The sequence below is a fragment of the Chaetodon auriga genome, chromosome 12 (genome assembly GCF_051107435.1).
Source record: "Chaetodon auriga isolate fChaAug3 chromosome 12, fChaAug3.hap1, whole genome shotgun sequence".
NCBI lineage: Eukaryota > Metazoa > Chordata > Actinopteri > Chaetodontiformes > Chaetodontidae > Chaetodon > Chaetodon auriga.
In genome coordinates, this window is record NC_135085.1 from 488,186 (window position 1) to 511,770 (window position 23,585).

The 23,585-nt window shown below is 43.7% G+C and overlaps 1 protein-coding gene across 6 annotated transcripts in view; it reads left to right on the forward strand.

The window, feature by feature from the left end:
• The window catches only part of tmem68 (transmembrane protein 68), a 65,797-nt gene that overhangs the window by 23,144 nt on the left and 19,068 nt on the right, over positions 1-23,585 (forward strand). For all 6 annotated transcript variants that reach the window (XR_013077904.1, XR_013077902.1, XR_013077903.1 and 3 more), the window contains exons 5-8: positions 14,051-14,218; positions 16,703-16,896; positions 17,763-17,823; positions 20,785-20,924. Coding sequence is in view for 3 of the 6 variants with exons in the window: in XM_076745930.1 (XP_076602045.1) it covers positions 14,051-14,218; positions 16,703-16,896; positions 17,763-17,823; positions 20,785-20,924 (563 nt within the window). In the remaining 3 variants the exon portion in view is untranslated. The remainder of the gene's footprint in view (positions 1-14,050; positions 14,219-16,702; positions 16,897-17,762; positions 17,824-20,784; positions 20,925-23,585) is intronic.

Here is a 23,585-nt window from a genome sequence, read left to right on the forward strand (position 1 = left end):
TTTCAGTCAGCATCTAAGACTAAAACTAAATTAAAAATTCTTGTCAAAATTAACACTGGCTTGAATCATATATGAACATTATTATTGAACTTTTTGAGAAGGGAAAAACAGAAATCAGAAATCATTGCCTCTCTGCAGCAGTGGTCGGTGGTGGTCAGTTATAACCGTGAAGAGGTTTTTGCATGGAGCACAACCTTTGAAGAAGGAATCATGTTTCTTCTTCTTTCTGGTGGTCTCGGCCAGTGGTGTAGAAAAAGTTTCAAAAGGTTCATGTACTTCTCAATAGTTCCAAACAAATCTGTGCTGTCAGCCTGTTTGAATGGTTTCAAGCAGGATAGACAGCAACAGTGAGTATATTTGCAGCAATTTTCAGTCAGCATTAACATATAATGCGCAATGATTAATGTGTCTTTGACTACACATATTCAATATAGCATTTTTTTATGGGGAGAGATAGCATTTATCAGTTTTTCTGGGTTAATTTTGGAGAAAAAGGAGACTGTTCTCACAACATAGATTACATTTACAACAGTGATGGAAAGTGCTGCCCCCAGCACAATTTTGAGGTACTTGTATTTTACTTGAGTATTTCCATTTTCTGCTTTCTGCCTCTACTCCGCTGCATTTCAGAGGCACCATTAAAGAATGTATGTATTAATACATAAATAATTCTCTTGGTAATTCTGTATAATGAGTACTTTTACTTTTTCTACTCTTAAGTATATTTGGATATGAATACTTTTGTATTTTTACTTAAGTAAAATTTTGCAGAACTTATACTGTTTTGGAGTATTTCTACTGTCTGTTGTTGCTACTTTATTTTTGCTTAAGTAAAAGATTTGAATGCTTATTCCACCACGGATTTACATTAGGTATGCGTTGGTATTTTTCTCATGCTTCTATGGTCATAATTACTCACATCCTAATGTTAAAACATCTGCATAAACATGCACAACATGTGAATATAGATGAATGTCAGCAACACCCAATTTAAGCCGAGAAAGAAGTTTGATCCATTGTGCAAAATTATAAAAGCAACCAATTGTATTCAAGAAAACATTCCATTATATAATATATGTATATATAATATCCTTTCCCTGTATGTAAGGAGAGGGTAGATAAATTTTTCCTTGAATGGGCAGTCTTCAAAGAAACTCATTCAACCTTTTACAAGGAGAGAAAAGGCAGACAAGTGTTCAAAATAGTCATTAGTCACAGTAAGAAGGAGAAAAGGAGACCTGGACACCTGGCTGTGAGCACTCAATAAACTTCACTGGATGATCACTACTTAGAACATCTCCAGTTACACTCACAATAATCACAGGTTCAACTACTTATTCATACAATGATAGCAAAAACTTTCAAACTCCACGCCACAAGTAATGTAATATGCACTTTAAACTCCTAATCATTGTTTCATTTCAAATCCAGTGTGCTGAAGGACAGAGCAAAAAATAACCAAAAATGTGCCTCAGTCCAAATACATATTGACCTAGTAAGCTGCATTATACTCAGGGCAGCAGTGTGCATGTGCTTTTTCATTTGTAATCAAAAGTATGAGATCTTTCTCTTTTCTGTAACATTCTCAAGTCTTCGGACATGTTTTCTGGGAAATCAAATGCTCACTGTTATTGATCACAGGGAACCATAAACACGAGGAGTTGTGTTGTTCAGCTTAAATCTATCAATGTATTCTGTGTAACAACTCTAAATATATGACTTCAGTTGTGTGGTTATGCACAAGCAGCTGGCCTGGAGACTGTTTTGAGTGCAAGGGAGAGTGAATACAATTCTATGTGCCTCGGTTGTTTCAGTAAGAGGTCTTCTCTCCCTAGACCACAAGTCACTACAAGTCTGTGCAGTCTTGGGACTGGGACTTCTATCTCTTCTACTGCATTAGGACTGTCTATTGACACACACACAAAGTGAAGACCAGTAGCTGAAAGGAAAGATGTGTTCATGCCTGTGTAGCTCAGGTTGATTGTATTTCCCATGAAAACTACTTATACAGTGTCTTGCAAAAGTATTCACCCCCCTTGGCCTTTTACCTATTTTGTTACATTGCAACCTGTAATTTAAATGTTTTTAACGTGAATTTTATGTCAAGGATCTGCACAAAATAGTCTAAGTTGATGAAGTGAAATGAGAAAAATATATATAAAAAAAAGCATCACAGAAAGCTGTGACGCCCATGTTCATCCACCATTCAGACCTACTACACATGCATTGTGATGTGGTGATATCTGGTCATTGAGCACCATCAAATCCATCATCTTCAAATGGAACGAACATGGTAGCCCAACAAACCTGCCAAGAGAGGGCTGCCCACCAAAACTCACAGACGGGGCAGGGAGGGCATTTATCAAAGAGGCAGCACAGAGACCAAAGGTAACCCTGGGGGAGTCGCAGAGTTCCACAGCAGAGAGTGGAGTATCTGTCCATAGGACCACAATAAGCAGTACACTCCATAGAGCTGGGCTTTATGGAAGAATGGCCAGATAAAAGCCATTACTTAGTGTTCAAAATAAGGAGGCACGTTTTGAGTTTGCCAAAAGGCATGTAGGCAACTCCCCAAATGTATGCAGGAAGGTGCTCTAGTCAGATGAGACTTAAAATGTAACTTTTTGACCACCAAGGAAAACACAATGTTTGGCGCAAACCCAACACATCCCATTACCCAAAGAACACCATCCCAGGTGGCTCTACAAAGTACTTACTTTATGGGGGTGAATAGTTATGTACACTGAAGTTTTCTGTTATTTTGTCCTTTTTGTTGTTTGCTTCACAGCAAAAAAATCACATCTTCAAAGTTGTGGGCATGTTCTGTAAATGAAATGATGCAAACTCTCAAACGATCCATTTTAATTCCAGGTTGTGAGGCAACAAAACATGAAAAATGCCAAGGGGAGTGAATACTTTTGCAAGCCACTGTATGTTTGCCATGTGGAAGAGCTTGTCTGGGTTATTGTTGGTAGGATATGGTATTTGCACTCAACTATTCTTATAAAATATACAATTACACATTGTTTCATTGAAGCCTATAAGGAAATATACAGTTGCCAGTTTATTAGGTACACTGAGCCAAAACTAAGGCAGTCTAGCAGTCCTGCAATAAATTATTCAGTTTTAGTTGTTAAGAGGCATTGATTCAATGTGATTATTTTGGAGGGTACAGGTAGTGGTTTCTGAGAAGTACATACCTTGTTTTTTTTTTTTTTTATTCTTTGTAGATAACTGGCTTGTGAGATCATTAGAGCCAGTCTTAATGGTTTCACACATCCATTCTTGAACAGAAAATTATATTAAATAATTAATCTTTTTAATTATATTATAATTAATAATCTGCAGTTATACTTTTTTTTTTACTGTGATCATCCACATTTACGCTGCTAATGTTATCACCCATCACTGATGGACTGCCGAACAAATGCTGTATATAAAGACTTGAATTGAGATCAGAATTAAGCTTGCATATCATTTTCATGGGGGAGACTGGGTTGAATGCTGAGCTGAACTCCAGAAACAATAATCTGATAGGTATTGTAATAAACCTTGTAAACCAGGCAGAGGAATCCTGCCACCACCTGGACTTTAACAGTAAGGTTTCTGTCAGAGGAGTTGAATAAACCCACACGAGACGGACAGCAGTAATGTACAAAATATATGCTTTATTAATCTTCTTACAAAAAATAATAAATTAGGGCATAGGAATGCAGTGGCTAAAAACGCAGACGGGCAACAGACAGCCAGGAGGGGAATTACAAGTCAGGCTACAGAGCTCACCCCACACAATGAAGAGCTAGATAGAAACTACACTAGCATTAATTTACAGCATGCCACTGCACCCCCCCCCCCTGCTGTCTCACTACACTCTTCCCTCTCTTGGCGGAGAGGACTTGTCCACAAGTCAGTTTAATGATCCAAATAATCATGGGACCATGCTGGTGGCCTCCGCTGGCGCTGTGGCCTTCTTACTTCAGGTCGTGGCTCCTCCTGAGTCCTTGATCCTTCTCTGGGGGTCTGTGCAGTGGTGCTTAGGTGCCGGTACAAAGCATAGGCATCTTTTCCCTCCGCCCCAACTTGTGGCTGATGTCCTGCTCCCTGTTGTACGCTTGTGTCCATGGTCCCTGGATGTTGCCCCTGTGCAGGCGCTGACCCCCCATGGTCCTGCTCCTGCCCCACGGGTCTCCCTGTGGATGCTCTACTGCTTCTCTCTTTGGATGTTCCTGCATGATCCTGCTGCCTCCGGTAAACCCAGCTCAATCCCCACTGGACATCACGCTGGTTTAGTGGCGCACTGGCTGGCTGCCTCGGCAGATAAGTCCCATCCTGGTTTGCTGGTGGTTCTGGACAAGGGGCGCGATAGGGTTTAAGCCGATTGAAATGCAACACACTCATTGTCCCTCCCTGCACAGGGCTGACTCGATACAAAATTTCAGTAATCCTCTGTAGGATCCTATATGGGCCCTTAAAGCGTCTCTGCAGTTTAGTGCAAAGCCCCCTTTTCTTTGCTTTATTGCGAACCCATACCCATTCCCCCTCTGAATAATACTGAAAGTTTATCTTTACATCAAAAGCATTTTTCTGCTGCCCAGACGCCCTTGTTTGATGTCTTTGCACAGCCCTCACTACCGTAGACAGGATTCTTGCTAAATTTGTATTGATTAACTGATGAAAACCTCTCTCCCTCCCCTAGGTTTAACATAATGTCAACTGACCAAAAAGCACCTTGTATGGAGTAAACCCTGTGCTGGCATGTACACTACTGCGATACACCATCATAACATAGGGCAGCAGTGCATCCCAATTTGTCTGGTTATCCTCCACAAACAGGGATAACATGGACAAAAGCATGCGATTAAAGTGTTCAATTAACCCATCTGACTGGGGATGATAGGCTGAGGTTCGAGTTTTATGAATATTTAATAGTGTACACAACTCCTGAAACAATCTGGATTCAAAGTTGCGACCCTGATCACTGTGAATGCTGCGCAGTGTACCAAAGCGACAAACCCACTGCTCAACCACCACCTCAGCAATGGTGTGGGCCTCTTGGTTAAGATTAGGAAATGCCTCCGTCCATCTAAAAAATAGTCCCCCACCACCAAGATGTACCTATTTTTATCAGCAGTTTCAGACAAGGGCCCCAAAATATTCAAGGCTACTCGCTCATGGGGCCTTGATGTAACAACTGATTGTAATGGGGCACATGGAGGGGGGCCATACGTTTTATGTGAGGCACAATCCGCACATTCTCTACACTACTGCTTTATATTTTTGAACGACCCAGGCCAATAAAACTGATCTTTGACTTTCACCTGCAGTTTCTGTACTCCCAGGTGCCCTACCGTTGCAGAGTCATGTAGCTGAGCCAATACTGTAGGTACCAACGTACGGCAAAACCACTTGCACTTGTCAGGCAGCATCAGAGTTAGCAGGAGGCACCCTCACCAACCAGGAACCCTGAATCTCTAGTTGTGATCATACAGGAGCATACTTTTGCAGAACTGGCTCATCAGGCAGTGTCATACATTGCCCGTTATCTCGCGTCTTCAATTTGACCAGCTGCTGTATTTCTTGATCCTCTGCCTGGGCTGCAGCTATTTCTTCTCCCTCCTCGATCTGGGCGGAACTGCCTGCTTGACCCACCTCACGAGCCGCATATATCCCTGGATTGGAAGCAGGCTGTATGTCAGTCCGACCCCCCAAATTTTCAACAGCCGTGACCCCCTCCATAAACCCTGGGAGCCTGGACATAGCGTCAGCATTGGCATGGAGTTTGCTATGAACTATTTTATACTGGAAATTTGCCAGCTGCTCTATCCACCGGGCTATTTGACCTTCCACATCCTGAAAATTATGTAGCCACCGCAAAGCGTTGTGGTTGGTGCACAAGAGGAACTCTTTACCCAAAAGGTAATGTTTAAACTGCTTGGTAAAAGTTACCATGCTTAGCAGCTCCTTTTTTGTTATTGCATATTTGCGTTCCGACTTAGTCAATGCCCGGCTAGCATATGCTACTACCCGTTCTAAGCCGCCTCCTTCTTGTGACAACACTGCCCCAATGCCTGTATCACTTGCATCAGTGTCGAGTATGAAGGGTTCACTAGGATCAGGATAGGCTAATACCGGTGCAGACATCAACCCACGCTTCAACCATTCAAATGCACACTGACATGCCCCTGTCCACTTGAAGCGCCTCCCCTTCTCTGTCAACTGGTGCAGAGGCCATGCTATTTCAGCAAAGCGCCGATAGTAGGATGCTAGGCCCACAAAACTCCTCACTTCGGTCTGGTTTCTGGGGACTGGCCACACCCGCACAGACTCGACTTTAGCTAGGTCTGCCCTAACCCCCTCTGCTGAAATGATGTGAGCAAGATATTGTACCTGGGCGGAAAACAAATCACATTTTGAGGGCTTAACCTTTAAATTAGCCTCACGCAACTTCGACAACACTTCATGCAGGCTCAGCAGATGTTCTTCAAAAGAGCGACCAAAGACGACAATATCGTCTAGATATACCAGACAAGTGTTTCACTGCAAGTCAGCCAACACGACATCCATGAGCCTCTGGAATGTACTGGGTGCATTACATAGCCTGAAGCTCAGTACGTTAAACTCAAAGAGGCCCTGGGTAAGCATCCTTCTTAGTCAGGTCATTTAGCTTATGGTAGTGTACACAGACACGCAGGCTGCCGTCACGCTTCCAAACCAGAACAGCTGGAGCTGCCCATGGACTACATGAAGGGTGGATAATGCCATTTTCTTGCATCTGTTTTACATGTTCCGCCACCTCCTGTTGTAAATGGAGAGGGACACGGCAAGGACGCAGTTTTACAGGATTGGCATCACCTGTGTCAATACAATGTAATGCCTGATGGGTTCTACCGAGGTCCGACTCATTAATGCTAAAAACAGATTTATGGTGCGATAGCAATTTTGAAACAGCCCCAACATCTACTGGATCCAGTCCTTTCTGGTGGATGCTAAACTATGACAAAAGCGAGTCAGTAGACCAGGACTGATCGGATTTTGTCTGTTCATAAAGTCCCCCCTCCCCACAACTCTCAACCTCGATGCCAGTGTGAAAAGTGGCCACTTTCATACCAGTTTTCAATATAATTTCGTCACCTGTGACATTGATCTGCGACTAAAAATTCTGCCACCAGAGCTAGAAAGTCAAATTGGCACACAGTCTGCCATTGTCCCCTTATTCTCATGTCTCCCCCATTAGCAGCTGACACCTCTCTATTGTACTCTGTGAGCTCTGAACCCCCTTTTGTTATGGTTGACCAAATTTGATGAAGAATAATGGACTGATTAGCCCCACTATGACCCTGACCCTGGCTATCTAAAGGAGGCAACCAGCCTCCCCTCCTCACAGGGACGGCTCACCTGCCTTACTTTCTTCGCGTTGGCAGCCCTAACCAGCTGCGAATGCCCCTCCGGAGCCCAAAGGGCTGCCAGCCACCAGACAGACAGAAAACGTGTATACAGCCTCCTCACATCACAGAAGTGATCATCCCTTTTTGACACCTCTGCTCTCTACCTGGCGTTCCCCAGGTGTATTTCATTGTCCTTAATTAATCTGTTACTTGCAGGGAGACAGCTCCGCCTGCTGTCTCACTACAGTATTGTTACATTCAAGGTGTGTGAACATTGAGTGGAGGACAGTGGAGATGGTATCCTCTGTGGATCTGTTGGCTCTAAATGCAGACTGGTGAGGGTCAAGATGGCTGGTATCTTGTCTTTGATGTGCTGGAAAACTAGTTTCTCAAAGCACTTCATCATAATGGGGGTCAGTGCCACAGGGGTTTTCGCAGTGCATTTGTGTTGTGGTTGGTTGTGTTTTCTATATTTGCAGCATGTCTCCATATTTGACTGTGTCTGAGATTGCTCTCTTTGTTATGGTTAGCAAGCTATTTTCACAGCTATGCGGAATTCAGCCATCACTCATTCTAAAATATACACATTTACCGTTGATTACGTTACTGACCTCCATGCATCTGTCAGCAGTAAAATGTTCAGCTGTTCACAGTCACCAGAAACATTGCCATGTACACATTTAACCAACTATCAGTACTGTATTGTATAATTAGTAAGCATACACGGCAGTTATTTTCACATATCTAACCTCTCGGTTCTGTAACATACCTAAATCATGCCATCAAAGAAATTTTTGTTTTTACAAGCATACAACTTTGTCACAAGTTATGTTTATTTAATATTTATATGACAACTCAAACAAACTCCTGAAAGGGTCATTTGCTTGTACATGGGGGTCAGTCAGTGTTCACATTCATGTCTGCATTATGTGTAGAACACTGCTCTAAGGTTTTTTTAACTAGTTCCTGCAAGCGAGAACATATCCTCCCCCACACATGCCTCCCTCCACTGGCTCCCTGTCAGTTATAGATTCCATTTTAAAGTCTGATTACTTATTTTTAAAGTACTTCATAGATGTGTCATCTTACCTACCTAACCTTTAAACCAGAGAAGAAAAATTGTTTGTTTTTTCAACTGCCAAGACCAATGCCATAGAAAAAGAGAATTGCTCAGTTGGTCGGGTGTGCGCCCCATGTATTGAGGCTGTCAGTCCTCTGCAGTGGCAGCAGGTTCGACTCCCACCTGTGGCTCATTTGCTGCGTATCGTCCCCTCTCTCTCTGCCCCCTTTCCTGTCGTACCTTCAGCTGTCCCTATCATAAAGTCTAAAAAGCCCAAAAAATAATTTAAGAAAGAAAAAGAGAATTGCGACACACCGTAGACTTCTGATGGAATTGTGGAATGTGGAAGTCAGAAATCAGAAATCAGAAAAAGCTTTATTGCCAAGTATGATTTTACACATACGAGGAATTTGTTGTGGTGCAGTTGGTGCATGACACATCTATTAAAAATAAGAGCACAAAATATAACAATATAAATATATATAAACAAGACTGTTTTTTGTTTGTTTGTTTTTTCTGGAAGCACAGTCTGTTTTTTCAGAGGGAAGTCCAATCTGAGCGTTAATGTAACGCATAGAGTTGTATTTATGTCAATGTGGCAAGATGAGGCAGAGGTGGAGTGTGAAGAGTGTCAGGGGGGGTTCCGGGCCTTGTTGATAAGGCTGACAGCAGACGGGAAAAAACTGTTCTTGTGGCGTGAGGTTTTGGTCCTGATGGACCGCAGCCTCCTGCCAGAGGGGACTGACTCAAAGAGTTTGTGTCCAGGGTGAGAGGGATCAGCCACAATCTTTTCTGCACGCCTCAGGTGCCTGGAGTCATACAGGTCCTGAAGAGATGGGAGATTGCAGCCAATCACCTTCTCTGCAGACCGAATGACACGCTGCAGTCTGCCCCTATCCTTGGCAGTGGCAGCAGCGTACCAGATGGTGATGGAGGAGGTGAGGATGGACTCAATGATGGCTGTGTACAAGTGCACCATCATTGTCTTTGGCAGGCTGAATTTTCTCCAGCTGCCGTAGGAAGTACATCCTCTGCTGTGCTTTCTTGATGAGGGAGCTGATGTTCGACTCCTACTTGAGGTCCTGGGAGATGATAGTTCCCAGGAAGCGGAAAGACTCCACAGTGTCAATAGTGGAGTCACAGAGGGTGATGGGGACAGGTGAGGCTGAGTTCTTCCTGTTGTCCACAACCATCTCCACTGTCTCCACGCCTCATGGGGCAACAGATAGTACAAAACGATTCAGTGCTGGACCCCATCCATTTTCAGTGTTTCCCAAGCATGGTCACGAGGAATTAAGATCAAGATCAAGATCAATATTCCTTTATTTGTCCCGTGAGGGGAAATTTCAGAATACAGCAGCATCAGTAAAGATTAGATTAATATAAGAAGTGCAATGCAGATTAGAAACAAAACAGTATATACAAAAGAGTGAGGATTTAAATAAAAATAAAAAGAAAGAAATTGTAAAAAAAAAAATTGTAAGAGATTGTAGATCGTATTTACAGATTGTTATGTACATGTTTGTATTGCATAGCTTATTGTCCAGACTATTGCACTGACTACTTGGAGTAGTTTTTACTGTACAGTCTGACAGCTGCAGGGAGGAATGACCTGCGATACCGCTCTTTCACACACTTTGGATGTAGCATCCTGTCACTGATGGAGCTCCTCAGTGCAGTGAGTGTGTTTTGGAGGGGGTGGGAGTCATTGTCTGTCATGGAGGACAGCTTGGCTGTCATCCTCCCCCCCCCCCCACCTCCTCCACCAGTTCCAGAGGGCATCCCAGGACAGAGCTGGCCTTCCTGATGAGTTTGTCCAGCCTCTTCCTGTCAGCTGTAGTGATGCTGCTCCCCCAGCAGACTACACCATAGAAAATGGCAGAGGCCACAACAGAGTCATAGAAGGTCTTTAGGAGTGCCCCACGCACCCCAAAAGACCTCAGCCTCCTGAGCAGATAGAGTCTGCTCTGTCCTTTTTTGTAAAGTGCAGTGGTGTTATGAGTCCAGTCCAATTTATTGTTCAGATGAACACCCAGGTACTTACAAGATGTCACCATCTCAATGTCCCTTCCCTGGATGTTCACTGGTGTTGGTGAAGAGTGCGGGCGCCGGCGAAAGTCCACAACCAGCTCCTTGGTTTTACCCGCGTTAATCTGGAGGTGGTTCTGCTGGCACCAGTCCACAAAGTCCTGGATGAGTCCTCTGTATGACCTGTCGTCCCCATCTGTGATGAGGCCAACAATGGCAGAGTCATCAGAGAACTTCTGCAGGTGGCAAGTGGGTGACAGGTGTGAAAAGTCTGCTGTGTAGAGGGTGAAGAGAAACGGTGCCAGCACCGTTCCCTGGGGGGCCCCCACACTGCAGAGGACAGTCCCTGACACACAGTCCCGTGTCCTCACATACTGTGGGCGGATGGAAAGGTAGTCCACTATCCAGCATGTGAGGTGTTGGTCCACCCCTGAAAGCTCCAGCTTGTGTCTCAGGATGGCTGGCCTGATGGTGTGGAAAGCACTGCTAAGGTCCAGGAAAAGGACCCGAACAGAGCTCCCAGGTGATTCCAGGTGAGATAGAGCTCGATGGAGGAGGAAGATGAGGGCATCGTCCACTCCGATGCCAGGCTGATAAGCGAACTGCAGCGGGTCCATGGACGAGCTCACCAGGGGGCACAGGTGGGCAAGGACCAGCCGTTCCAGGGCCTTCATGAGGTGGGATGTTAAGGCCACCGGCCTGTAGCAGCTAGGTTCCTTGGGATGCGGGGTCTTTGGCACAGGTACCACGCAGGATGTCTTCCAGATGCGTGGCACCCTTCCCAGTCTCAGGCTCAGGTTAAACAGATGTCCAATGATCCCGCTCAGCTGATCAGAGCAGGATCTGAGGAGCCTGGGACTGAGGCCATCCGGTCCTGCGGCCTTCCTGGTCTTTAACCTCCTGAGTTGATTTCTCACCTGGAGAGGTGTGAGGGACAAGTTGGAGCAGGGGGGCTGAGTGTCTTGTGAAGTGGATGGGGGGCTGGGAGGAGCAGTGGGGGGTGGCGTTGATTGCGGTGAGCTGAATACTGTGGGGGGGGGGGGGTCAGTGGGGTACTTGGGCAGGGTGCTGGCAGATCAAAAGAGGGCTGCTGCAGTGCTGGTGCAGCTGGGGGAGGGGCAGATGTTTCTTCAAACCTACAGAAGTAGGTGTTCAGCTCATCTGCCCACTTTGGATCCCCAGCCGCCTGGGAGTTTGGCTTCTGGTGACCTGAGATGGTTTTCAGGACTCCCCTGGTGTTGTTCTCCTGCAGCTGTTCCTCCATTCTCTTTCTGTATCTGTCCTTCCCCTCCCTGATACTCCTTCTTAGCTCCCTCTGAACAGTTTTCAGCTCCTCTTTGTTTCCTGACTTGAAGGCCCTCTTCTTCTCCTTTAAGAGAGCCTTAATGTCAGGATTAATCCAGGGTTTGTTGTTGGAGTGACACCGTACAGTCCTGGTGGGTACTGTGTTCTCCACACAGAAGTTTATGTAGTCCGTGATGCTGTCTGTCAGACTGTCAATGTCCTCCTCATGAGAGTCACTGAATATATCCCACACTGTTGTATCGAAGCAGTCCTTCAGAGCCTCTTCCGCCTCGTCAGACCACCTCTTCACTGTGCGGGACACAGCTGGTTGCCTGTTAACAAGGGACTTGTATACAGGCAAGAGATGAACCAGGTTGTGATCAGCTCTTCCCAGAGGGGGGAGGGGTGATGATTCGTATGCCTCCTTGGTGTTGGCATAGAATAAGTCCAGTGTTTTATTGTCTCTGGTGGCACATGTGACATACTGGATGAATTTGGGCAGAGAGGAGGACAGAGAGGCATGATTAAAATCCCCAGAGATCAATAAGAGGGCCTGTGGTTTCTGAGTCTGCAGCGGGAGGGATATACACAGCCACCACGATGACATGCGAGAACTCCCTGGGCAGATAGTATGGCCTCAAACTAACAGCCAACAGTTCAATGTCCGGGCAGCAGTGCTGCTCTTTAATAGTGATGTGCCTGGAGTTACACCATCTATCATTCACAAACACTGCCAGCCCTCCTCCTTTCCTCTTACCGCTCCTCTCTGTCCGGTCTGCCCGTATGAGTGAGAATCCATCCAGCGCTACAGTCGCGTCTGTGTGCTGCGTTCCCAGCCAAGTCTCAGTAAACAATAGCATACTGCACCGCCGGAATTCCTGATGATGCCGGGTCAACGCCGCTAGCTCGTCCATCTTGTTGGATAGAGATCTTACATTCCCCATGATGACGGACGGGAGATTCGGTCTATAAGCTCTCCTCCTGTCGCGGCGTTTGATCCCAGCGCGGCACCCCCGTATCCTCCTCCTTAACTCGCGGGGGACATCAGGTCGCTCCTCCGGCCGCACAGCTGTGTTACGCAGGGCCAGCAGCTGATCCCTACTGTAAACAATGGGGGCCATTGTCTCATGGACCCACAGACGCGGAGAAAGTTACACGAGTTGTAAAAAGTGATGAAAAAGTAGCACCAGAGTTACCGTGCTTGATGTCTCTAATGCACCAAAGATTTACAAACACGCAGAACTGAATGGAATAAAAAAGACGCACAAGAAAACAATAAAGAGAAGAAAAAACTAGAGAGCTGCTGTAACAGGCTGCCACTCGTACGGCGCCACTCATACTGCATTTTTGACATTTCAACGCATTAGCTGACCTCTCATGAATCTTGTCAGTGGTTGTATTTTACATATTTTAGTTAGATTATAATTGATGTTACATAATGGGAGCAACGCTTCACTAGCTACAGTTACCAGATGTCAGTTGCAGTCCCCAGCATTCAGCAAACTCATATATGATACCACCATCATCTGTTGTGTGAAGTGTTAATTTTGTCAATGAAAATTCCGGCGATAAGTATTCGTTGACGTCATTTTATTGTATAATTAAATTGTAATGACAACGTAAATGAAAAAAATCTTGATAACAAAAATTACAGCGAAATCTCTGTTCATTATGCCCTGACGAGGGTAGATGAGACGAAATCTCTGTTTATTATGCCCTAACGACTAAAGAAGAGACGAAATCTCTGTTCATCATGTTGTCTGTATTTGGGTGGACAACCTGGTTGTTTTCATTTTCAACAAATCACTTCTGCAAGTGCATGTCAAATTCTCTCACTACCCTATCTCATTGGATGTCTTTTCCCCCCTGCTTGGTGCATGCCAGGTGCATGTCAGGTGCCTGCTGATAGATAACAAGGCAAGCTAATGTACATATGTCTAAGTTAGTTAGCTTAAAGCTGAAAGAAACAATTAGCTGCTGCTGGCCACTAAAAGGTTAGTGCCTCATCTTCACCAGCATGTTGGGTGGGAAGGAAGAGGAGAGATGCCCCCCCCCCCATTATACAGAACAAATGAAGCAGATGCTGTAGACATGGCACACTGCCCTCTTCATTTGCATACAACCTGGAGCAATACAAACACTGTTAAATTATTTGGTCCAACTTATATTCCTACTCATTGACATGTTTTCTAAGTTGCAATTGAGATCGTAAGGCCACAGTACTTATCAGCATTTAACGGGATATGCTGTTTGTATGCCATCTATGCCTCATGTACTTTGACCTGTGTACTAGGCTATGAGATCCATGGGATGGAGAAGATCCCTGAAAAAGGACCAGCACTGATAGTATACTATCATGGAGCCATTCCCATCGACTACTATTATTTTCTGGCCAATGTCATCATCCAGAAGGGACGAACCTGCCACTCTGTAGCTGACCACTTTCTCTTCAAGATCCCAGGTACTCACCCTGTTTCCACAGTGGTTAGGAAACACTGGATTAAGTATAGCAATCGTCAAAATTAAAATAGTATAGTTTACACCCAAATTAATCAGAATATTCTTTTATTTTTATTCTTTCAATTTTTCTGTTCAGCACAAACCTGCTGAGTGTTTGAGTTGACTTTGTCTACGTCCATTTATAACTGTTTACCAAATGTAGGGAAAAACAAACCATAGAGATAGAATGTTGCTCTTACGCCAGGGTCAGATTACATGATATCAGTAATATAATTGTTCCGCTAAACCGACTTGAGGTTTGAGGAATAACAATGAGTGTCAGGTGTGACATTCACTGGCTTTATTCTGTGTAGTGTGTCATAGTGGAAGATAGCCGCAGCCTCGTCTGGGTTGCCTCACATTGTCTTGACAAAAGACTGTCTATTAGCTATTTCGACAATTTCTACAACATGTTTGTTGGCTAATAAGAGCACAGAACAGTCCAGGGGCCTCATTTATAAAACATTGCGTAGAATCCATACTAAAAGTGTGCGTACGCCCAAAAGCTGAAAATGGCGTACGCCAAAAAATATTCGGATTTATAAAACGTGCGTACTCACACCTGCACGCAATTTTCCCTTTATAAATCACACTCCACCTGGAAGATTGCGCAGGTGGATTCACCTCACATCCCGCCCCTGACACACCCACATTTTACCATGAATGGTCAATGCAAAGTACCTCATGAATGTCTTTGCATATAAATATGCCTGCTGATCAATGGCATTTTACGTTCGATCATGGCAGAGAAAAGAAAAAGAAATTTTACGGAGACTGAAATCGAGGTGCTTGTGGGTGAGGCGGAGGCCAGAAAGGATATTTTGTTTGGTGGTCACAGTAGTGGCGTCACGAATACAATAAAAAAAAAAAAAAAAAAAAAGAGTGGCGGCACGTCGTCACCGCAGTGAATAGTTCCAGTGCCACAGAGCGATCTGTGGCAGAAACTACAGATCCCTACACTACTGTGCATCAGGATGAATGAGTCATGTGTTGACCCAGGCCACCGTGCCACTACATTCGCCAAGATCATGTCCGAGGTACAAATAATTTGTACATTGAGTGAATGCACATTTTTTCGATTCACATAAGCAAATTCATTTTCACTCTGAGCCCTTATAGCAATGTGAGTGCAGTCAATTGCGTCAATTATATTTGGGAAACCGGACATTGCTGCAAATATCCCAGACCTAAGGACACAATTTAACTGAATTATATCATACCCAAAAGGGGCTTTAGACAGACAATGTGACATTATATAATATTAATCATATCAAACACTTACCTGTCGGCTAATTCCCAGTGAAAGGAGCCAGTCGCCAGAAACCCCAGAGTGGTCAGCACCTGGATGGCGCGGTTCCGGCGGGTGGGTCTATCTAACACTGGGCCCAGTTCAGCACATAGATCCAACAGCACCGCTTTAGGGAATCTAAATCGGCTTATTAGCCAGTCATCATCATGGGCCAGGGAATCTCCGTGGTCCCTAAAACTTCTCTCCATCCTGATCCTACCATTTGCGTGATCTTCCAGCAGTGCCAGCGCATCCATTGTGCAGCATTACGCACGAGTGTCACCGCACTATTTATATGCTTACTCAGCAAATTGAATGATCGTTACACACCTTGTCAGAATTACTACTAATCCATCAGTGCCATCCACCGCTCTGTATCATTTGAAGATGGAAGTATGATATATGAACATTGTGCATACAGTAGTAGGCCTAACGGCTCATTAAAGGAACACATCTATAACACTGCAGACTTGCGTGTTTATGATTACGCGGGTCTATAAGTCTGATATGTGATGACATTAAATGTATGAGATCAATCTGGCTTCAATTCACCACCTCACCATCTGCACCGCCAGTTTTCCCGTCTCCAAAATGTTCGTACGCAAGCATCAAAGTTGGCGTACCGGTGCGCACATTCTCACGCTAAGTTTATTTTTATAAATCACAACCTTTGCGTAGGAAGTTGCGTACGCAACTTTCAAGCCCCGTTTTGTGCGTAAGCAAGTTTTATAAATGAGGCCCCAGGTCATTACACCAATTTAATCTCAGGTGTGGGTGTGACATCACCCTCTGCACTTTCTATTAACTGGGAGGGGAAAAGACAGAGTCTACCTTTACCACCACAATGAGATCGCCTAATCCTACACAACAACCATCTCAAAAGACAATCATCCTGTAGTCTGACCCTGGCACTAGCCCTCAAAAATCCAGTAAACATGTGACTGTGTGTTTGGAATTAACTCCCAGTACTTTTTGATACTGCTAGTTTGTCATGTTGAGAATGTTAGAAGACACATTTTCAAATCCATGAAAGACCTTTGGGTTCAAGTATGTGTGTAGGTATTTTTTCCCCTCACTTCTTTATATCAGCTTAACTTTTCTCCCCCCCCCCCCTTATTCTGCATCCTTACTTTATCCCATCCCATCCCATTCCTCCAGGTTTCAAGTTACTGTTGGAGGTGTTCAGTGTGATGCATGGTCCTCAGGAGGAGTGTGTGCGGGCTCTGAAGAATGGTCACCTGTTAGGGATTTCTCCAGGAGGAGTACGGGAGGCTCTGTTCAGTGATGAGACCTACCCTCTTCTCTGGGGAAAACGCAAAGGCTTTGCCCAGGTTGCCATCGACTCACAAGTGGTGTGTCGTCATTCCTGAAATCTACTGTGACTGTCTTTCAGCACTTTTAAGAAATGCCTGGGGTGCATGACATTCTTTAATTCTTTAAAATGTTTTTGGGTGCATTAACAGACTGCTGCAACACTACTCCTCATGGCCAGTCTGCCACCTTCTGCACATGACTATCTCTAAACTTTACATTTTGAATGTGGAAATCCTGTTATTTAATGTTTGGTGTTTGTTTATTGCTTTGGCATAGTGGAGGACATAACCTAAATGCACTTACTATTTTACTTTTACTATTTTCATTATAAGAAAATTGTCAAGAGTAGTATAATTTCATTAAGTATTTGGACAGTCAGTATTGTCTGAAAATAACCTTGATCAGATTGTCCTATATAGTTGAACATTGCATTACCAACTACATCTATGAAATAAAGTATTGTGTGTTTTCACTGACATGTACAGTGAGCTGACCAGCTGAAGTGTCTGAGAAGCCTGATGATACAGGCCTTTGTGTGGTCCTTTCAGCCTGGCACAAAATAAGACATACATGTATTGCTAGACAAGTAGCCATCTTTGTTTTTAGTTATTGTTTGCACATATGCATGTATTAAATAGCTAAAGCAAAATGTGTCGTGGGGTTATGAGAAACATTTCAGAAAAGTATTGCTTTTTTGCCATTTTCAAATTTTCATCACATTTACTCTTATTAGCATGTATGGATTGTTCTGAAAACAGTTAACAAACTTAAAATGTTACTAAACTCAACAAGTGTAATAATGCAGTGTATAAGTTATCTTTGTCATATTATTCTCCATGTTAGAATTCTGCAGCGTAGAAAGCCCTCCTTTCTAATCTTCTCTTTCTTGTGGTCTCTCTTTCAGCCAATAATTCCGATGTTTACTCAGAATGTACGTGAAGGCTTCAGATCTCTAGGAACACTCAGTAAGTATAGAAGAAAGTTAAAATCAGAAAGACTGAATGTATCGCTGATGGGCACACAATTTGAAATTCACACAGGACACAGTCAAACACATAGGAAGACACAGCACAGGACATTCCATACACAGTAGAAACAAAATCATTGTTTGCTTGGGTCTACACACAGAGTTCTGCACAAGAAAAAAACAGAATTTCACCTCCTACCCTCAAGATAGTGTGATAGCAAGGGGAGTGTGCTGACCTGACTCAGGTGAATATGAATGTGATAGTAACCTGTTCATTTGTCATTGTCTACATTATACATACTACATTATGATTATGACTAGATTTTATTCCACCTTTTGTTAACTGCCCCACCAGAGGCAACACCACACTGGACCTACTGTATGCTAATGCAAAGGATGCACACAGTGCCACAGCCCTTCCCCCTCCTATGCAGAGCTCATCACAGCCTAATATGTTCCTCTTGTCCAGAGGCAGCCTGTGTCCATGAGGACAGTGAGGTGATGGACTTAGGAGGCTAATGAGTCACTGTTGGACTGCTTTGAGACAGCAGACTGGGATGTGTTGTGTGAGCCACAAGGGGAAGACATCAGCAGCTTGACAGTGTATCACAGAGTACATCAAATTCTGTGAACAGACCATACTGCCAACAGGGACTGTGCGCTGCTTTTCCATCAACAAGCCCTGGATCACCAGTGACCTGAAAAGTCTGCTTAATAGGAAGAAACAAGCCTTGAGGTCAGGGGACAAAAAAGAACTGAGGAGTGTTCAGCACGAGCTGAGGGAGAAGCTGAGGCACAGCAGAGGTGCTTACAGGAGGAAGCTGGAGGGGAAACTCCAGCTGAACAGAGTGAAGGATGTGTGGACAGGAATGAAGGAGATCACGGGGCTCAAGGCAAGAGACAGACCAGCAGCTGGCAGCCTTGAGAGCGCCAATGAGCTAAACCACTTGTTCAACAGGTTTCATTCACAGCCAGAAATGGCCCTGCATTCCCCCACCCCTTCACACCTCACCACTATCCACAACTGCCTCCATAACCCCCCTCTGCCCAAGCTTTCTCTCTCCAACCCTCGACCCCCCCTGGTGATCCCTCCCTCGGAGTCAACTCCCACATCCCCTACCATCCCCCACAGCACCCCCTCCACTAGCACCATTCCCTGCCTGAGATGCTCCACCTGGGCAAGGCTGCTGGCGCTGATGGCATTAGTTCCAGAGTCCTGAGGACTTGTGCCAGCCAGCTGTCCATAATCCTGGGACACCTCTTCAACCTGAGCCTGAGCCTGCAGAGAGTCCCGGCGCCGTGGAAGACGTCCTGCCTGGTTCCTGTTCCGAAGAGGAAGTCTCCATCGGGCCCTAACGACTACCACCCCATTGACCTTACATCACTCATGATGAAGGTGCTGGAGAGGCTTGTCCTTGCCCACCTCTGACAACAGGTGAAATCATCACTGGACCCTCTACAGTTCACCTACCAACCCCATCTGGGTGTGGACGACGCCATCCCACACCTGCTGCAGCGTGCTCACTCCCACCTGGATTGTAGTGGCAGTACTGTGAGGATCACTTTCTTTGATTTCTCCAGTGCATTTAAGTGTCACAGTGCATATCATCCAGCCACTGCTCCTGGGTGAGAAGCTGCAAGTGATGGGAGTCGACGCGCCCACTATCTCCTGGATTACTGACTACCTGACAGACAGACCACAGTTTGTTTGACTGGGCAATGTTTTGTCTGAGACCGTGGAAAATAGTACAGGAGTGCCACAGGGGACTGTTTTGTCTCTTTTTCTCTTCATGTTGTGCACCTTAGATTTCCAGTACAACTCCTCATGGTGCCACCTACAGAAGTTTTCAGAAGACTCAACGGTGGTGGGGTGTATAAAGGATGGACGAAAGGAGGAATACAGAGCAGTGGTGGACAATTCTGTCGAATGGTCTAGTAGATATCACCTGCTGTTCAACGTGGCCAAGATCAAGGAGATGGTGATTGATTTCAGAAGGAACTGGACGACCACACAACCACTGTGTATTCTGAGGGGGGAATGCCAGAGTGGTGGAGGATTACAAATACCTTGGAGTGCACCTCGACAACAGACTGAACTGGAAAACTAACATCAACGCTGTTGACAAGAAGGGGTGTGCAGACTCTATTTCATGAGGAAGCTCAGATCATTCAACATGTGCAGCAGTATGTTGGAGATCTTCTACCAGTCTGTTGTTGCCAGTGCACTCTTCTTTGCTGCAGTATGCTGGGGGAGCAGCATTGGAGCCAGTGACACCAAGAGGCTGAACAAACTGATCAGGAAGGCTTGCTCCATTATTGACTGCAAATTAGACCCTTCTGAGGAGGTGCTGGAGAGGAGGACACTGGACAGACTGTTATCCATCATGGATAACCCTGAACACTCTCTTCACCACCTCGTTGACAGACAGCAGAGCTCCTTCTCCAATGGACTGCTCCAGCTCCTCTGTCACAAGGACCGCTTCAGGAAATCTTTCCTGCCACGAGCCATTACACTGTACAACAGTAATTTAATCAGTTAATCTACCAACCTCACAAACCCCAATATTCAGTGTTAACATATTATTTGCACTGCTGCAATATTGCACAATACTGTTTATTGTTTCCATGTATTTATGACTTGCACATATTTTTTCTGCTACATACTTTTTAGCTCTGGCTCTCTCTCTCTCTTTAAGAACTGAAGTTAATATTTGTTTATACACTTAGTTAAATTTTATATATTTTGCATTGTTATATTTTTGCTGCTTTTCTATGTTTATATACTTAGTTGTATTTTTAAGATCACTCTTTTCTCTTAATTTTATTCTATGTTTGTGTCTCTTGTTTAACCTGCTGCTGCAACAAAAGAATTTCCCAAATTGGGATCAATAAAGTTCAGTCTAAGTCTAAGTCTTATTTATCCATGTAACATGCTCTCTTTCTGGCTCTTTCTATCCAGAATGTTTCCGCTGGGTGTATGAGAGGTTTCGTCTCCCTGTGGCTCCTGTTTATGGTGGATTTCCTGTGAAATTTCGAACCTTCCTTGGTGATCCCATTCCTTATGACTCCAACATAAGTGCTGCAGAGCTGGCAGAGAAAGTGAGTGAGTTAAAGTTACTGTACTGTTGAGGAATTTCTTTCTTTCTTACCTACCTTCTTTTTTGCTTTCTTCATAACTAATTTTCATAACTAATTAGTATGAGCATTGACCATTTTCCAGTCATTGTTAAAAACAGTGGGGTGTCATTGTGGAAAAAACTGTTCTGTGCACGGTAAATAATAATCTGAGCACCAACACGCAACACCAAACAATATATGTTTGTCATCGCTGTCAAAAATGAAAGCAATCTGAAAGCTCCACTGTAACGATAATAATGTGGAACATCAGTTTTTACTGCTACAGTAACTTGACTGTATGAGTGAATGTTTGTGGCGGAAGTTATATGTATACAGTGCTGTACAAAAGATTTAGGCAGGTGTGAAAAATGCTATAAACTAAGAATACTTTCAAAAACATAAATAATTGTTTATTTTTATCAATTTACAAAATGCAAAGTGAGTGAACAAAAGAAAAATGGAAATCAAATCAATATTTAGTGTTACACTTGCACAAAGTCAGGGATTTTGTTGGATTATAGGTGTATGATCGGTGGGGGACAGAGCATGCGCAATGTGAGAGGTCGGAGAGGTTAAGAGTTCCTGGTTGTGTAGGGCTTTTTTGATCCAAAAAACATTATGTACAAAAAGTGCAAATGTTAAGCCATTAATTAAACAGCACATTAAATTAAATTATCCCTACATTATCCCTAAACAGAACGGGATTGGTAAAGTTCGATAAACAAGGATGCAGGTGTGCATGTACACAATATCCCAAACTGCAGAAATGCTGTCAAATGCAGCAAGATTCGATGAGTTCACACCACAATAGTAAGCTCAACAAGCTCCTGGCACTGCAAACTAGGGATCGACCAAATATCGGCCTGGCCGATAATATCGGCTGATATTCGGCATTTTTTCAATAATCGGCATCGGCCGTTTTTTCCACCGATAACTGATAAAATTAACTAACGTATTTTAAAACGCGCTCCTGTGGCTCTGATGCAGCCGTCTCTCCGACTGAAGTCACCACTCTTGGCTGTGTAACAATGTCCCGCCCACAGCCCTCACTGATTGGCTACATGGCACAAGTGAGTCAATGACAGCCAATCAACACTGAAGCCTCTACATGCAGCCCCACAGACAAGGAGAAGTAGACGACTGCGATGACTGAAACTGTTCACAACTTCAACAAGACGTATTTCATGATGACCCACCACTACATTATAATTGCTTTATAGCTGGGGCCAGACGCACAATAATAATGTAGGCCCTTTCGGTTAACATTACTTTGTGGGAATAATAAATCTCCTAACGTGTCTCAGCCCATGGGGGCAGCTCCTGGTTTATCAATAAACAACACTGGAGGTGATTATAGCCTATAAGTTTAACAGTACTACACGTTAACGTGTCCTTGTTTGTTTACGATCGCCTCTCCCTCAGCGGTCATGCTCTCACTACACTATGGTGCAGCAACTTAACTACTGATATAAAATGATCGTCTTTTTGCCTGTCACTCATGAAGTCCAGGGAGATGAGTCAGGCAGCGAGCACACGTCGTGGAGATTATTCCCAGGGTGTGTTAGTTTCAATCAATAATTTTACCGTCGCGTCTACAACTCACGTGTGTAATGAAGCCTTTATATTTTGCATTTACAGTTGCTAATTGCCTTATTCTTATTTATGTAATACGACATACAGTTCTAAGCACAAGAGTTTACATCTAGCCTACTGTTCTGAGTTTCAGAATATGCCTTTATTTCTCAAAATATATATAAATAAATAGAAGCGAGCGAGTCTTCAGCGAAGTCTCTGCGCTTTATGAGAAGAAGAGGAGCCGCCTAACAGGAGAGCACGCTGAGCAGCTCTGCTTTCTGCACCACAATTTGGTGCTACTGAATTGCAGTACTAACTCAGACCCAAATTTCAGAACAGTTCAGTTCAGTTTATTTTGTTGATGTTTCAAAAATTTAGGGAGCTATTTTATTTATTTATTTATTCATTTGAGTGAGTTTTAAGAAATGCTGCTGGAAGGCCCCTGCACTTTTTGTTTTAAAAATAATTAGACTTAAAGGCATTTCAATCAAGATTTTTTCTTTGTGTTACTTTACAAAAAGTTAAGGTCTTTTTTTCAGTGTACACAAAACAAACAAACAGTATACCGTGTTACTCTAAATTTTGACACCAAAATTTTTATTTTTGCTGCAAACGAATATCGCATATCGGTTTCGCTTGATTATTAATAATCGCTATCAGTATCGGCCCTGAAAAATCAATATTAGTCAATATATATATATATATATATACACACATATATGTGTGTGTGTGTGTGTGTGTGTATATATATATATGTATATATAAATATATACACTCTCCTGATCAAAATTTTAAGACCAGTTGAAAAATTGCAAGAATTTACATTTTGCACTGTTGGATCTTAAGAAGATTCTAAGTAGAGCTTCAAAATGCAAAAAGAAGAAATGGGAGTAAAAAAAAAAAAAAAAAAATTGAGCAATTTATTGTAAACAAGTATTAAACTGAAATAGGCTGTGCATCAGCTGATTAAAAGTTTAAGACTGTATCTCAAAAAAAAAAACCCAAAAAAAGCCCTAAAATAGCAATAAAATTTTCAAAAAAGGACTCAGTAATGAGTAGCTGCGCCTT